Source organism: Poecile atricapillus, chromosome 28 (genome assembly GCF_030490865.1).
Source record: "Poecile atricapillus isolate bPoeAtr1 chromosome 28, bPoeAtr1.hap1, whole genome shotgun sequence".
In the NCBI taxonomy this organism is placed as follows: domain Eukaryota; kingdom Metazoa; phylum Chordata; class Aves; order Passeriformes; family Paridae; genus Poecile; species Poecile atricapillus.
Window position 1 is genome coordinate 2,041,434 of NC_081276.1, and position 16,121 is coordinate 2,057,554.

Sequence of the window (16,121 nt, forward strand, 5' to 3'; positions counted from 1 at the left end):
CGGGAGGTGACACCGTGGCCACCGTGTCCCCGCAGATGCTGGCCACGCTGCTGCTGACGTGGCAGTTCCTGGGGGAGGTGACACCGTGTCCCCCAGGAGGTGACACCGTGTCCCCCAGGAGGTGACACCGTGGCCACCGTGTCCCCGCAGATGCTGGCCACGCTGCTGCTGACGCGGCAGTTCCTGCAGAACGTTCGCGAAGTGTCTCAGCCTCACCTGTACCGGCGCCTCCGCCGCGGGGACCTGACCCTGCGCGGCCTCCGGCAGCTCGCCCAGGGGCTCCTCTGCCTGCTCGCCCCGCGGCGACCCCCGCAGCCCCCCCCGGAGGGGCCCCGCGGCGAGAAGAAATGCCTGAACGGCGGCTGCGGGGTGCCCGAGGAGGAGGAGGAGGAGGAGGAGGGCGAGGAAGAGCGGCGGGGCTCGGACTCGGAGGAGGAGGGCGCGCTGGACTGCGGGCTGAAGCTGAAGAAGGTGAGCTTCATCGAGCGTGGCGAGCGGCGAGCGGAGCCCGCTGGCCCCGAGGACGAGCCCTTCCTGGAGGAGGGCAGCCCCACCATGGTGGAGAAGGGCATGGACCCCGCCGCCGTCTTCGAGCTCTGCGAGGAGGAGGAGGAGGAGGCCGAAGCGCGGCCCGGCAGCCCCGGAGGGGCGGCGGAACCGGCGGGGCCGGCGAGGAGGAGGAGGAGGGAGGAGGAGGAGGGAGAGGAGGAAGGGAGGAAGCGCAACCGAGCCTCGTGGATTGACCCGCCCGAGGAGGATTACTCCACGCAGCTGACCCAGGCCGAGGTGGAGAGCTGCATGAAGAAGTACGAGGTGGGTGGTGACTGTCCCCTCTGTCCCCTCTGTCCCCTCTGTCCCCCCTTCCTGGACCTCCTGGGCTCCCCGAGGTGTTCCTGGGGCTCCCTGAGATGTCCCCGTGGTCAGCAGGATCCTCCAGGTGTCCCATGGGTTCCTCAAGGTGTCCCATGGACTCTTCAAGGTGTCCCATGGGCTCTTCAAGGTGTCCCATGGACTCTTCAAGGTGTCCCCATGGGTTCCTCAAGGTGTCCCATGGGCTCTCAAATGTGTCCCATGGGTTCCTCAAGGTGTCCCATGGGCTCCTCAAGGTGTCCCCATGGGTTCCTCAAGGTGTCCCATGGGCTCTTCAAGGTGTCCCATGGGCTCTTCAAGGTGTCCCATGGGCTCCTCAAGGTGTCCCATGGGTTCCTCAAGGTGTCCCATGGGTTCTCCAAGGTGTCCCATGGACTCTTCAAGGTGTCCCCATGGGTTCCTCAAGGTGTCCCTGGGGCTCTCCAAGGTGTCCCATGGGTTCCTCAAGGTGTCCCATGGGCTCCTCAAGGTGTCCCATGGGTTCCTCAAGGTGTCCCATGGGCTCTCCAAGGTGTCCCATGGGTTCCTCAAGGTGTCCCATGGGTTCCTCCAGGTGTCCCCATGGGTTCTTCAAGGTGTCCCATGGGCTCTCCAAGGTGTCCCATGGACCCTTCAAGGTGTCCCATGGGCTCTTCAAGGTGTCCCATGGGCTCTTCAAGGTGTCCCATGGGCTCTTCAAGGTGTCCCATGGGTTCCTCAAGGTGTCCCCACAGCTGGTGGGCTCCCCAGAGTGTCCCTGGACCTGGTGGCCTGCCCAAGGTGTCCCTGGTGGCCTTTCCAAGGTGTTCCTGGGGCTCCCAGGATGCCCAAGGGTTCTCTGAGATGTCCTCATGGACTCCCCAAAGTGTCCCTGGACCCCGTGACCTCCCCAAAGTGTCCTGTGGGTTCCCTGAGGTGTCCCCGTGGCCACCAGGCTCCCCAAGGTGTCCCCATGACTTGTCACCTCCCCGAGGTGTCCCCATGACTTGTCACCTCACCGAGGTGTCCTCATGGCCACCAGGCTCCCCAAGGTGTCCCCATGACTTGTGACCTCCCCAAAGTGTCCCCATGACTTGTGACCACCCCGAGGTGTCCCCGTGGCCACCAGGCTCCCCAAGGTGTCCCCATGACTTGTGACCTCCCCGAGGTGTCCCCGTGGCCACCAGGCTCCATCCTGAGCCCGTCCCACCCTGCCCCGTTCCCGCCAGGACACCTTCCAGGACTACCAGGAGATGTTCATCCAGTTTGGCTACGTGGTGCTCTTCTCCTCGGCCTTCCCGCTGGCCGCCATGTGCGCCCTGGTCAACAACATCATCGAGATCCGCAGCGACGCCTTCAAGCTCTGCACGGGGCTGCAGAGACCCTTCGGCCAGCGCGTGGAGAGCATCGGACAGTGGCAGGTGGGCTCCTGCTTCTGGACATGGTTCTGGACATGGTTCTGGTTCTGGTTCGGGTTCTGGTTCTGCTCCTGACCTTGATCTTGGTCCTGATCCTGGTTCTGGTCCTGGTCCTGGTTCTGGTTCTGGTTCTGGTCCTGGTTCTGGTTCTGGTTCTGGTCCTGACCCTGACCCTGGTCCTGGTCCTGGTCCTGGTCCTGGTCCTGGTTCTGGTTCTGGTTCTGGCCCTGGTCCTGACCCTGGTCCTGGTCCTGGTCCTGGTCCTGGTCCTGGTTCTGGTCCTGACCCTGGTTCTGTTCCTGGTCCTGGTTCTGGTCCTGACCCTGGTTCTGGTCCTGGTCCTGGTCCTGGTTCTGGTCCTGACCCTGGTTCTGTTCCTGGTCCTGGTTCTGGTCCTGACCCTGGTTCTGTTCCTGGTCCTGGTTCTGGTCCTGACCCTGGTTCTGTTCCTGGTCCTGGTTCTGGTCCTGACCCTGGTTCTGTTCCTGGTCCTGGTCCTGACCCTGGTTCTGTTCCTGGTCCTGGTTCTGGTCCTGGTCCTGGTTCTGTTCCTGGTCCTGGTTCTGGTCCTGATCCTGGTCCTGGTCCTGTCCCTGTCCCTCATCCTGTCCCTGTCCCCATCCCTGAGCCCATCCCCATCCCCACCCCTGTCCCATCCCTTCTCCATCACCCTGGGGACCCTTTGGGGACACTTTGGGGATGCTTTGGGGACACTTTGGGGACACTTTGGGGACACTTTGGGGACACTTTGGGGACAGTTTGGGGTCAGTTTGAGGTCAGTTTGGGGACACTTTGGGGACAGTCTGGGGACACTTTGGGGACCCTGTGTCTCAGTCGCTGCTGTCCCCACGCTCTGGCAGAAGGTGATGGAGGCCATGGGTGTCCTGGCCATCGTGGTCAATTGTTACCTGATCCTGGTCCTGGTCCTGTCCCTGTCCCTCATCCTGTCCCTGTCCCCATCCCTGAGCCCATCCCCATCCCCACCCCTGTCCCATCCCTTCTCCATCACCCTGGGGACACTTTGGGGACACTTTGGGGACACTTTGGGGACAGTTTGGGGACAGTTTGGGGACGCTTTGGGCACCCTTTGGGGACCCTTTGGGGACAGTTTGGGGACCCTTTGGGCACACTTTGGGGACCCTTTGGGGACAGTTTGGGGACCCTTTGGGGACACTTTGAGAACAGTTTGCGGTCAGTTTGGGCACACTTTGGGGACAGTTTGGGGACAGTCTGGGGACACTTTGGGGACAGTCTGGGGACACTTTGGAGACCCTTTGGGGACAGTCTGGGGACACTTTGGAGACCCTTTGGGGACAGTTTGAGAACAGTTTGGGGTCAGTTTGGGGACACTTTGGGGATATTTTGGGGACCCTTTGGGCACCCTTTGAGAACAGTTTGGGGTCAGTTTGGGGACCCTTTGGGGACAGTCTGGGGACACTTTGGGGACCCTGTGTCTCAGTCACTGCTGTCCCCACGCTCTGGCAGAAGGTGATGGAGGCCATGGGTGTCCTGGCCATCGTGGTCAATTGTTACCTGATCCTGCTCCTGGTCCTGTCCCTGTCCCCATCCCTGTCCCTGTCCCCATCCCTGACCCCATCCCCATCCCCTGTCCCATCCCTTCTCCATCACCCTGGGGACCCTTTGGGGACACTTTGGGGACACTTTGGGGACACTTTGGGGACCCTGTGTCTCAGTCGCTGCCGTCCCCACGCTCTGGCAGAAGGTGATGGAGGCCATGGGTGTCCTGGCCATCGTGGTCAATTGTTACCTGATCGCGCAGTGCGGGCAGCTGCAGCGCCTCTGCCCCTGGCTCAGCCCCGAGGGAGCCATCGTCTCTGTGGTGGTGCTGGAGGTACCGGATCTGTGGGGATCTGTGGGATCTGGGGGGATCTGGGGGGATCGGGGGGTCTGGGGGATCCCTGGGGTCTCTGGGGTCTCTGGGGTCTGTGGGAGCCATCGTCTCCATGGTGGTGCTGGAGGTACCGGATCCATGGGGATCTGTGGGATCTGGGGGGATCTGGGGGGATCTGTGGGGTGTGTGGGATCCCTGGGATCTCTGGGGTCTGTGGGGTCTGTGGGAGCCATCGTCTCCGTGGTGGTGCTGGAGGTACCGGATCCGTGGGATCCCTGGGATCTGGGGGGATCTGGGGGGATCTGGGGGGTGTGTGGGAGCCATCGTCTCCGTGGTGGTGCTGGAGGTACCGGATCTGTGGGGATCTGTGGGATCTGGGGGGATCTGGGGGGTGTGTGGGATCCCTGGGATCTCTGGGATCTCTGGGGTCTGTGGGGTCTCTGGGGTCTGTGGGGGCTGGGGGGTCTGTGGGAGCCATCGTCTCCGTGGTGGTGCTGGAGGTACCGGATCCATGGGATCCCTGGGGATCTGGGGGGATCTGTGGGATCCCTGCAATCCCTGGGATCTGGGGGGATCTGGGGGATCTGTAGTCTGTAGGGTCTGTGGGATCCCTGGGATCTGTGGGGATCCATGGGGATCTTTGGGGTCTGGGGGATCTGTGGGATCTGTGGGATCCCTGGGATCCCTGGGATCGGTGGGGATCCATGGGGATCTTTGGGGTCTGGGGGATCTATGGGATCTGTGGGGTTCCTGGGATCCCTGGGATCTGTGGGATCTCTGGGATCGGTGGGACCTGTGGGGATCTTTGGGATCTGTGGGGATCTCTGGGATCCATGGGGATCTGTGGGATCTGTGGGATCTGTGGGATCGGTGGGACCCGTGGGACACTCACTCCATTCCCTGGACGTTCCCTGTGGGATCAGGGGATGGGGTCTGGAATTCCCCCGGTGTCACTGAGGCTCTTCCCCGTTCCCTGTGGGATGGATTTCGGGGTGGAAAGGGAAAGACGGGATTTCGGGATGGAAAAGGGGGATTTTGGGAAGGAAAAGGGGGATTTCGGGATGGAAGGGCCGGATTTTGGGGTGGAAAAGCGGGATTTTGGGATGGAAAAGCCGGATTTTGGGGTGGAAAAGCCAGATTTTGGGATGGAAGGGCTGGATTTTGGGGTGGAAAAGCAGGATTTTGGGGTGGAAAAGCGGGATTTTGGGGTGGAAAAGCGGGATTTGGGGCTGGAAAAGCGGGATTTCGGGCTGGAAAAGCGGGATTTTGGGGTGGAAAAGCGGGATTTGGGGAATGCCGGGAATGCTGAGGCGCGTCCCCGTGTCCCCAGCACTTCGCGCTGCTCCTCAAGTACGTGATCCAGGTGGCCATTCCCGACATCCCCGCATGGGTGGCCGAGGAGATGGCCAAGCTGGAATATCAGCGCCGAGAGGCCTTCAAGGTGGGTCCTGCCGGGATGGCGTCCCCAGGGTGTCCCCAAAGTGTCCCCAAAGTGTCCCCAGGGTGTCCCCAAAGTGTCCCCAGGGTGTCCCCAAAGTGTCCCCAGGGTGTCCCCAAGGGTGTCCCCAGCGTGTCCCCAAGGGTCCCCAGGATGTCCCCAAAGTGTCCCCAGGGTGCCCCCAGGGTGTCCCCAAGGGTCCCCAGGATGTCCCCAAAGTGTCCCCAGGGTGCCCCCAGGGTGTCCCCAAGGGTCCCCAGGATGTCCCCAAAGTGTCCCCAGGGTGCCCCCAGGGTGTCCCCATTCCCGGTGTCCCCTCGATGTCCCCCTCACTGTCCCCATTCCCGGTGTCCCCTCACTGTCCCCCTTGCTGTCCCCATTCCCGGTGTCCCCTCGATGTTCCCTCACTGTCCCCATGCCGGTGTCCCCTCACTGTCCCCATTCCCGGTGTTCCCTCAATGTCCCCCTCACTGTCCCCATGCCCGATGTCCCCCTCAGTGTCCCCATGCCGGTGTCCCCTCAATGTCCCTCTCACTGTCCCCATTCCCAGTGTCCCCTTGATGTCCCCTTGTTGTCCCCATGCCCGATGTCCCCTGGCCGTGTCCCCATGCCGGTGTCCCCTCGATGTCCCCTTGCTGTCCCCATTCCTGGTGTCCCCTCGATGTCCCCTTGCTGTCCCCATTCCCGATGTCCCCTCAATGTCCCCCTCAGTGTCCCCATTCCCGGTGTCCCCTCGATGTCCCCTTGCTGTCCCCATTCCCGATGTCTCCTCACTGTCCCCATTCCCGGTGTCCCCTCGATGTCCCCCTCAGTGTCCCCATGCCGGTGTCCCCTCGATCCCTCGATGTCCCCCTCACTGTCCCCATTCCCGGTGTCCCCTCGATGTCCCCCTCAGTGTCCCCTGGCCGTGTCCCCATTCCCAGCATCCTCTCGATGTCCCCCTCAGTGTCCCCATGGCGGTGTCCCCTCGATGTCCCCCTCAGTGTCCCCATGGCGGTGTCCCCTCGATGTCCCCCTCAGTGTCCCCATGCCGGTGTCCCCTCGATGTCCCCTGGCCGTGTCCCCATTCCCGGTGTCCCCTCGATGTCCCCTGGCCATGTCCCCATTCCCAGCATCCTCTCGATGTCCCCCTCAGTGTCCCCATTCCTGATGTCCCCTCAGTGTCCCCTGGCCGTGTCCCCATTCCCGGTGTCCCCTCGATGTCCCCTGGCCGTGTCCCCATTCCCGGTGTCCCCTCGATGTCCCCTGGCCGTGTCCCCATTCCCGGTGTCCCCTCAGTGTCCCCTGGCCGTGTCCCCATGGCGGTGTCCCCTCGATGTCCCCTTGCTGTCCCCAGAAGCACGAGCGGCAGGCCCAGCACCACTTCCAGCAGCAGCAGCGCCGCAAGCGCGAGGAAGAGGAGCGGCAGCGCCAGGCCGAGCTCCAGGCGCGCCGGGACCGCGACCCCGCCCGCGACGAGGCCACCAAGGCCGAGCCCCCCGGGCAGGACCCGGGCCACGACAAGGGCCAGGCCAAGGGGAAAACCTCCGGCTCCTCCTCATCCTCCTCCTCCTCCTCCTCCTCCTCCTCGCACGGCCCCGACAAACCCAAGCGGCCCAGCTCGCTGCTGGCCACCAACAACGTGATGAAGCTGAAGCAGATCATCCCCCTGCAGGGGAAATTCCTGTCGGGTGGCACCGGCGCGGGTGGCACCGCCACCGCCCGCTCCCCGCAGTCCCCGACGGGCAGCGAGAACAAACTGCCGGGCTTCCTGACCTTCAAATTCCTCAAATCGCCCGAGGCCAAGCGGGACGCGGCCACCGAGAAGGTGCAGTCGCCCACCAAGCCCTTCAACCCCGGCAAGCTCTTTAATTTCGGCAAGTCCGAGGGGCCCGGGGCCAACGGGGGCGCGGCCGGAGCGGCCCCGCAGCCCCGGGCAGGGCCCTCGGCGGACGCGGGCACCGGGAAATCGCATCTCAACGAGGAAGGGCCGAGGGAGGAAACGGAGAACCGGGCGGAGGAGGAGGGAGGAGGAGGAGGGCGGCTCTGACCGGGGCTCCGGGGGCTCGGGGAGACCGGAGGAGGAGGAGGAGGAGGAGGGGGAGGAAGGCGGTGCGCGGTTCTGAGCGGGATCCCGGGGAATTTGGGGGCACCGGGAGCCGGAGAACCGGGAGGAGGAGGAGGGGGAGGAAGGCGGTGCGCGGTTCTGACCGGGATCCCGGGGGATTTGGGGGCACCGGGAGCCGGAGAACCGGGAGGAAGAGGAGGAGGAGGAAGACGGTGCGCGGTTCTGACCGGGATCCCGGGGGATCTGGGGGCACGGGGAGCCGGAGAACCGGGAGGAAGAGGAGGAGGAGGAGGAAGGCGGTGCGCGGTTCTGACCGGGGCTCCGGGGGATTTGGGGGCACCGGGAGCCGGAGAACCAGGAGGAGGAGGAGGAGGAAGAGCGGGGCACCGATGCCCGGTTCTGACCGGGATCCCGGAGGATCTGGGGGCACCGGGAGCCGGAGAACCGGGAGGAAGAGGAGGGGAGCACCGATGCCCGGCTCTGAGCGGGGCTCCGGGGGCACGGGGAGCCGGAGAACCGGGAGGAAGAGGAGGGGAGCACCGATGCCCGGCTCTGAGCGGGGCTCCGGGGGCACCGGGAGCCGGAGAACCGGGAGGAAGAGGAGGAGGAGGAGGAGGAAGGCGGTGCCTGGTTCTGAGCGGGATCCCGGGGGATCTGGGGACACCGGGAGCCGGAGAACCGGGAGGAGGAGGAGGAGGAGCGGGGCACCGATGCCCGGCTCTGAGCGGGGCTCCGGGGGCACGGGGAGCCGGAGAACCGGGAGGAAGAGGAGGAGGAGGAGGAGGAAGGCGGCTGTGCCCGGGGGCTCTGAGCAGGGCTCCGGCGGTTCCGGGAGCCGCTCGCTCCCTGCTGCGGGCGGCCGTGGCTGTCGGGAGCCTCTCGCCGCCGCTCGCCCGCGGGGCTCGCCCGGCCGGGGGGGCTGCGCTGCGCTCCGGTTCTCTGTGCTGTGTGTCCCCGTGTCCCCCCGGTGTCCCGGGCCGGGAATCCCCCGGTGTCCCCGGCTGTGTGTCCCCGTGTCCCCCCGGTGTCCCGGGCTGTGACTCCCCCGGTCCCCCCGCTCCCCGGTTCTTTGTCCCCTCCGCTCCCCGGTTCTTTGTCCCCGCCGGTGCCGCCGCTCGGAGCCGCCGCCCCCGGCCCGAGCCCCGCGCGGGGACAGCGGGAGAGGCCTGAGGGAAATCCCGGGAGCGATTTATCCCGGGAAATCCCGGGAGCGATTTATCCCGGGAAATCCCGGGAGCGATTTATCCCGGGAAATCCCGGGAGCGATTTATCCCGGAAAATCCCGGGAGCGATTTATCCCGGGAAATCCCGGGAGCGATTTATCCCGGAAAATCCCGGGAGCGATTTATCCCGGGAAATCCCGGGAGCGATTTATCCCGGAAAATCCCGGGAGCGATTTATCCCGGAAAATCCCGGGAGCCGCGGGCTTGGAGGGAGTTATCCCGGTTCGGCGGAGCTTCCCGGTTTTCCTGGAGCATCCCGAAACTTTCCAGGCTCACCGGGAGGAGTTATCCGGGTTTTCCAGGCTCTCCAGAGGGAATTATCCCGGTTTTCCGGCTCTCCAGAGGGAATTATCCCGGTTTTCAGGCTCACCGGGAGGATTTATCCCGGTTTCCCGGCTCTCCAGAGGGAGTTATCCCGCTTTCCATGGGCACGGGGAGGCGTTATCCCGGTTTTCCGGCTCTCCAGAGAGAGTTATCCCGGTTTTCAGGCTCACCGGGAGAAGTTATCCCGGTTTCCCGGCTCTCCAGAGGGAATTATCCCGGTTTCCCGGCTCTCCAGAGGGAATTATCCCGGTTTTCCGGCTCTCCAGAGGGAGTTATCCCGGTTTTCCGGCTCTCCAGAGGGAATTATCCCGGTTTTCCTGGAGCATCCCGGTTTTTCCGGAGAATTCCCGCAGCTTCCCGCGCTCCCGGCTGGGAATTCTCCCGGTTTTTCTGGATAATTCCCAGAATTTTCCATGCCGGATCATCCCCATGGCCACGGCTGGGATTTATCCCGAATTTTTTCTTCCCGCGGGAATTATCCCGGTTTATTGGAGCATCCCAAATTTATCCCAAAAAAAACCCGCCGCGCTCCAGCCTTTGGATCCTCCGGGAGCCACATCCCCGCTCCCGGAATTCCCGGAATTCCCGGAAAATTCCCGGGATTTCGGGGAGCTGCCCCATTCAGCCGTGCCTCAACCCCGCTCCCTCCGCCTGGAGAATCCCAAAAAAGAAAAAAAATCCAAAAAAAAAAAAAAAATCCCAAAAGAAAAAATCCCAAAAATTTTTCAGATCCCGGAGATCCTTTCCCGCTTCCCCCAGGAATTTTTTCCAGCCGGGAATGGAGGCGGAATTCCCGGGAATGCCGTGCATGGGCAGCGTTTCTTGCACTAAATCCCAAAAAATCCCAACCCCCGCCGCCGGTGCCGCTTCTCCCAAATCCCAAAAAAAAAAAAAAATTCCCAAATCCCAGCGGGAAATTCCCGCCTCCAGCTCCGAATTCCTTGGAATTCCTTGGAATTCTGTCGCAATAAGGGGCGGGGCCAGGAGGGGATGGGGGAGGGGGGTGGGAGCCGCTTCGCTGCTGCCGCGGGAAGGAATTCCCGGAATTCCCGGAATTCCCGGGATTCCCAAAATTCCCTGGATTCCCGGGATTCCCAAAATTCCCTGGATTCCCAAAATTCCCTGGATTGGGTTTTTTCCAGCGGGATCCGCGCTCCCTCCTTTCCCCGCTTCGCTCGGCGGGGTCGGGGCCACCCATTCCCAAAGGGAAAAATCTGGGAAAAGAGGGAAAAACTGGGAAAAGCCGGGAAAAAATTGGGAAAAGGGAGGGGGGGAGGGGTCCCCTCCTGTCCCCTCTTCCCAAAAATCAGGTTGGAATTTTTTTGGGGGGTGGGGGTGGGGTTTGTTTTCCCCTCCTCCTCCTCTTTGGAAAAATCCTTGGAATTTCGAGGAATCCATGGAATTTCGAGGAATCCATGGAATTTCGAGGAATCCATGGAATTTCGAGGAATCCATGGAATTTTGGGGTTGGTTTGGTTGGTTGGTTTTTTTTTTGGGAAGCGGAATTCCCAAATCGAAGCCATTTTCCAGAGCAATAAAGGGCAGGAAAAGCCGGGAATTCCCGAGGGAAAAGGCTCCGAGTTCCCGCTCCGGGCTGGGAAAAATCCCGGTGGGATCGGGGAAAATCGGGAATGTGGGAATTGGGGATGGAGCTTGGGAATGAGGGGGGAGATTTGGGATGGGGGAGAGATTTTGGGAGATCAAATCCCAGATTTTGGGTGATTAAATCCCAAATTTTGGAAGATTAAATCCCAAATTTTTGGTGATTAAATCCCAGATTTTGGGGGATTAAATCCCAAATTTTGGGTGATTAAATCCCAAATTTTGGGTGATTAAATCCCAGATTTTGAGGGATCGAATCCCAGATTTTTTGGAGATCAATTCCCAGATTTTGGAAGATGAAATCCCAAATTTTGGGAGAACAAATCCCAAATTTTGGAGGGATAAAATCCCAGATTTTTGAAGATGAAATCCCAAATTTTGGAAGATGAAATCCCAAATTTTGGGTGATTAAATCCCAGATTTTGGGAGATCAAATCCCAAATTTTGGGAGAACAAATCCCAGATTTTGGGGGTTCAAATCCCAGATTTTGGGTGATTAAATCCCAGATTTTTGGGATTGGAAGATCCAGATTTTGGGGGATCGAATCCCAGATTTTGGGGGATCAAATCCCAGATTTTTGGGATTGGAAGATCCAGATTTGGGATTGGGGATGGAGTTTGGGAATGTGGATCCCAATCCCCGGCCTGGAATATCCCAGAGGCAATTCCCGGGAAAAGGGAGCCCTGGGAAAATTGGGAATTCCGGGAATTCGAGGCCCCCAAAACTCCGGGAGGCTCCGGCTCCTCTTCCTCATCCCACGGGATTTTCCTGCTCTGCTCATCCCAAAAAATAAAACCCCGCTGGATTTCCTGGGAATTCTTTTGATCCCGGAGAATTCCCGGGAAAAAAAAAAAAAAAGCCCCAAATCCTGGGAATTTTCATCGCTTTCCCAAAAAAAAAACCCCAAAAAACCAAAACCCCAAAAAAAAAAAAAATCTCGGGAATTTTGGAGGAGGGAAAAATTCGGGAATGGGAATTCCCTGGGAATTCTGGGAAAGGAAGGAAAAGGGAGGGGAGGGGGGGGGTGGGGGAGGGGATTTAATTTATTTCTTTTTAATTTATTTTTGTAAAATCCGCAATAAAATTAAAAAAAAAAAGAAACTTTATTTCGATACCTCATTTGCATATAATTTACATATCATTTGCATATCATTTGCATATAATTTACATGTTTTGGATATGATAATTAGGTGTTCCATTCCCAATCGCCGAAAAACGGGATCCAAACATTCCAAGGATGGGAAAAATCCGACGGAATCCTGGGAATTCCGTCGATTCCTCGCTCCGGAAAACGCGGAACCGCCGGAAAAGAAATTCCCGGGAAAAGAATTCCGGGGTTTTTTTTCTGGGAATTTGGGGAAATTCCAGGTTTTTTGCAGCTTCTCGAGCCAAGTTTTGGGTGGAAAAGGAAGGATTTTGAACGGGGAATTCCAAAAAAAATCGAATTCCAAGGGATTTTATCCGGGATATTTTGGGAAATCTGGGAATTTTGGAGGATTTTTGGGAATTCCAGTTGGTTTTTCCCGGCTCTGTAATCCAGGATTTTTTTGGAGGGGAAAGGATTTGGAAGGAGGAATTTCATCCCAAATAATTTTCAGTGGATATCCGGGAATTTTTTGCAGGAATTTTGGGAAAATCCAGGGGGTTTTGGGGTTTTTTTTTCCGGCTCCGTGATCCCAGATTTTGGGTGGAAAGGGAAGGATTTGAAGGGAAAATCCCGGAGTTGGGAATGACGGGAATTTCCGGGATTTGGGAAAGGCCAAAATTGGGAAATTCCCCAAAAAAATTCCGGATGGAACTTGGGATGAGTTTGGGCTCCGGGAATTCTGGGAATTCCGGGAATTTCGGGAATTCTGGGAATTCCGAGCCCTGGGGGTGTTTGGGAGCAGAATCCCGGGATTTGGGAGCTGCAGGACACGGAAAATCCTGGGATGAGGAGGAGGAGGAGGGGAAAAAGCGGGAAAATCCCAGGATTTGGTGGATTTAGGGAATTCCGCGTTGGAAAGCAGCAGGAGAATTTCCCGGGAATTTTCAAGGAATGGGATCAAGGGCAGGGAGGGGCCGAGCTCCCGGAATTCCAGGAAAAGTTGGGAATGAGCTGGAGGAGGAGGAGAGGGGGAGCCCAAATCCAGGGATGGGAGGAGAATTCCAAACCCAAATCCATGGAAAAGACGAGGATCCCAAATAAATCCCGGGATGGGAGAAGAATTCCAACCCCAAACCCAAATATTGGGAATTTGGGATGGGATCAGGATGGAATCCGGGGATTCCAAATCAATCCCGGGATGAGAATCCCAAATCCAGGGATGAGACTCCAAGAATCCCAAATAAATCCAGGGATGGGAGGAGAATTCCAAACCCAAATCCATGGAAAAGACGAGGATCCCAAATAAATCCTGGGATGGGAATTCCAAGGCCAAACCCAGGGATGGGAGGAGGGAAATGTGGGAATCCCAAATAAATCCCAGGATGAGGATCCCAAACCCAGGGATGGGATGAGAATTCCAAGCCCAAATCCCGGGATGAGACTCCAGGAATCCCAAATAAATCCAGGGATGGGAATTCCAATCCCAAACCCAAAGATGGGATGAGAATTCCAAGCCCAAATCCCGGGATGAGAATCCCAATCCCAAATCCCAGGGATGAGAATCCCAAATCCCAAATTCAGGGATGAGAATCCCAATCCCAAATCCCAGGATGAGAATCCCAATCCCAAATCCAGGGATGAGAATCCCAATCCCAAATCCCAGGATGAGAATCCCAAATCCCAAATCCAGGGATGAGAATCCCAAATCCCAGGATGAGAATCCCAATCCCAAATCCCAGGATGGGAATTCCAATCCCAAATCCAGGGATGAGAATCCCAATCCCAAATCCCAGGATGAGAATCCCAATCCCAAATCCCAGGATGGGAATTCCAATCCCAAATCCCAGGATGAGAATCCCAAATAATCCCAGGATGGGAATCCCAAATCCCAGGGTGAGAATCCCAATCCCAAATCCCAGGATGAGAATCCCAAATCCCAAATCCAGGGATGAGAATCCCAAATCCAGGGATGAGAATCCCAAATCCCAAATCCCGGGATGAGAATCCCAAATAATCCCAGGGATGAGAATCCCAATCCCAAATCCCGGGATGAGAATCCCAAATCCAGGGATGAGAATCCCAATCCCAAATCCCAGGATGAGAATCCCAAATCCCAAATCCAGGGATGAGAATCCCAATCCCAAATCCAGGGATGAGAATCCCAAATCCCAAATCCAGGGATGGGAATCCCAAATCCAGGGATGAGAATCCCAAATCCAGGGATGAGAATCCCAATCCCAAATCCAGGGATGAGAATCCCAAATCCCAAATCCCAGAATGAGAATCCCAATCCCAAATCCCGGGTTGGGAATTCCAATCCCAAATCCCAGGGATGAGAATCCCAATCCCAAATCCAGGGATGAGAATCCCAAATCCCAAATCCAGGGATGAGAATCCCAAATAATCCCAGGGATGAGAATCCCAATCCCAAATCCAGGGATGAGAATCCCAAATAATCCCAGGATGAGAATCCCAATCCCAAACCCAGGGATGAGAATCCCAAATCCCAAATCCCAGGGATGGGAATCCCAATCCCAAATCCCAGGATGAGAATTCCAATCCCAAATCCAGGGATGAGAATTCCAATCCCAAATCCAGGGATGAGAATCCCAAATAATCCCAGGGATGAGAATCCCAATCCCAAATCCCGGGATGAGAATCCCAAATCCCAAATCCCCGGATGAGAATCCCAAATCCAGGGATGAGAATCCCAATCCCAAATCCCAGGATGAGAATCCCAATCCCAAATCCCAGGATGAGAATTCCAATCCCAAATCCAGGGATGAGAATCCCAAATCCCAAATCCCAGGATGGGAATTCCAAGCCCAAATCCCAGGATGAGAATCCCAATCCCAAATCCAGGGATGAGAATCCCAAATCCCAGGATGGGAATCCCAATCCCAAATAATCCCAGGGATGAGAATCCCAATCCCGAATCCCAGGATGAGAATTCCAATCCCAAATCCAGGGATGAGAATCCCAATTCCAAATCCCAGGATGAGAATCCCAAATAATCCCAGGGATGGGAATTCCAATCCCAATCCCAGGATGAGAATCCCAAATCCCAAATCCAGGGATGAGAATCCCAAATCCCAGGGATGAGAATCCCAATCCCAAATCCCAGGGATGAGAATCCCAAATCCCAAATCCAGGGATGAGAATTCCAAATCCCAAATCCCAGGATGAGAATCCCAATCCCAAATCCCAGGATGAGAATCCCAATCCCAAATCCCAGGGATGAGAATCCCAATCCCAAATCCCGGGATGAGAATCCCAAATAATCCCAGGATGAGAATTCCAATCCCAAATCCCAGGTTGGGAATTCCAATCCCAAATCCCAGGATGAGAATCCAAATCCCAAATCCCAGGATGAGAATCCCAAATCCCGGGATGAGAATCCCAAATAATCCCAGGATGGGAATCCCAATCCCAAATCCAGGGATGAGAATCCCAAATCCCGGGTTGGGAATCCCAAATCCCAAATCCTGGGATGAGAATCTCAAATCCCAAATCCAGGGATGAGAATCCCAAATCCCAAATCCAGGGATGAGAATCCCAAATCCCAAATCCCGCTGGGACGAGGAAAGGGACGGAATTCCCAAGGCAGGACCGGGATCCCAACCCCCTCCCCCTCCCACCAATCCCAACTTTTCCCCCTCTGGAATTCCCCATCCCGGTTTTTCCCGGGATAAATTCCCGAGGTTCCCATCCCCCCCCCTCCCCATCCCCGTTTTTTCCCAAGGGGAAGAAAATCGGGAATCTCCAGCAGGAAGTGCCAACTCTTTTTTTTAATGGAAACAACATTCCCGAGCCTCTGGAATCCCGGGATCCGCCCTCCTCTCTGGGAATCCCGGAATTCCTTCCGGAAATTCCTCAAATCCGGCTCCTCCCGGAGTTTTCCAGCTGGAAAAATCCCACAAAAAACCAAAACCAAACCAAAACCCCAAAAAAAAAATCCCGGGAATTCCGCTCCCCCCCTCCCCTCCCCCCCCCCCCCCAGCATTCCAGGAATTCCGAAGTCGCTTCCATAAAAAAAAACAACCAACAACAAAAAAATTCCAAACAAAAAAAAAAAATCGGGAAAAAAACGGAGGCAGAGCCAAAGTTCTGGATTGAATTCCAGTCCCAAATTCCGGGAATTCCGACGGGAGCCTCTTCCCGAGGTTCTGCTTCCGACGCCGGCGGAATTTTGGCCGTTCCCAGGCCGGAATTTCGAGGACGGATCCGGGATTTTGTGGGAAAAGGGGAGGCCGAAGAGTCAGAGCCGGGAATTTTGGGGTTTGGGGAATTTTTTTTGGGGG

General features: G+C 57.7%; 1 protein-coding gene across 3 annotated transcripts in view; it reads left to right on the plus strand.

The window, feature by feature from the left end:
• The window catches only part of ANO8 (anoctamin 8), a 30,372-nt gene extending 22,670 nt beyond the window's left edge, over nt 1-7,702 (plus strand). For 2 of the 3 annotated variants that reach the window (XM_058858874.1, XM_058858876.1), the window contains 5 exons: nt 151-813; nt 2,058-2,249; nt 3,967-4,098; nt 5,429-5,539; nt 6,873-7,701. In XM_058858874.1, coding sequence (XP_058714857.1) covers nt 151-813; nt 2,058-2,249; nt 3,967-4,098; nt 5,429-5,539; nt 6,873-7,565 — 1,791 coding nt within the window. In that variant the 3' untranslated portion in view covers nt 7,566-7,701. Of the gene's footprint in view, nt 1-150; nt 814-2,057; nt 2,250-3,966; nt 4,099-5,428; nt 5,540-6,872 lie in introns of all 3 variants that reach the window. The other variant, XM_058858875.1, reaches the window with a different exon arrangement.
• The last annotated feature ends 8,419 nt before the right edge of the window (nt 7,703-16,121 follow it).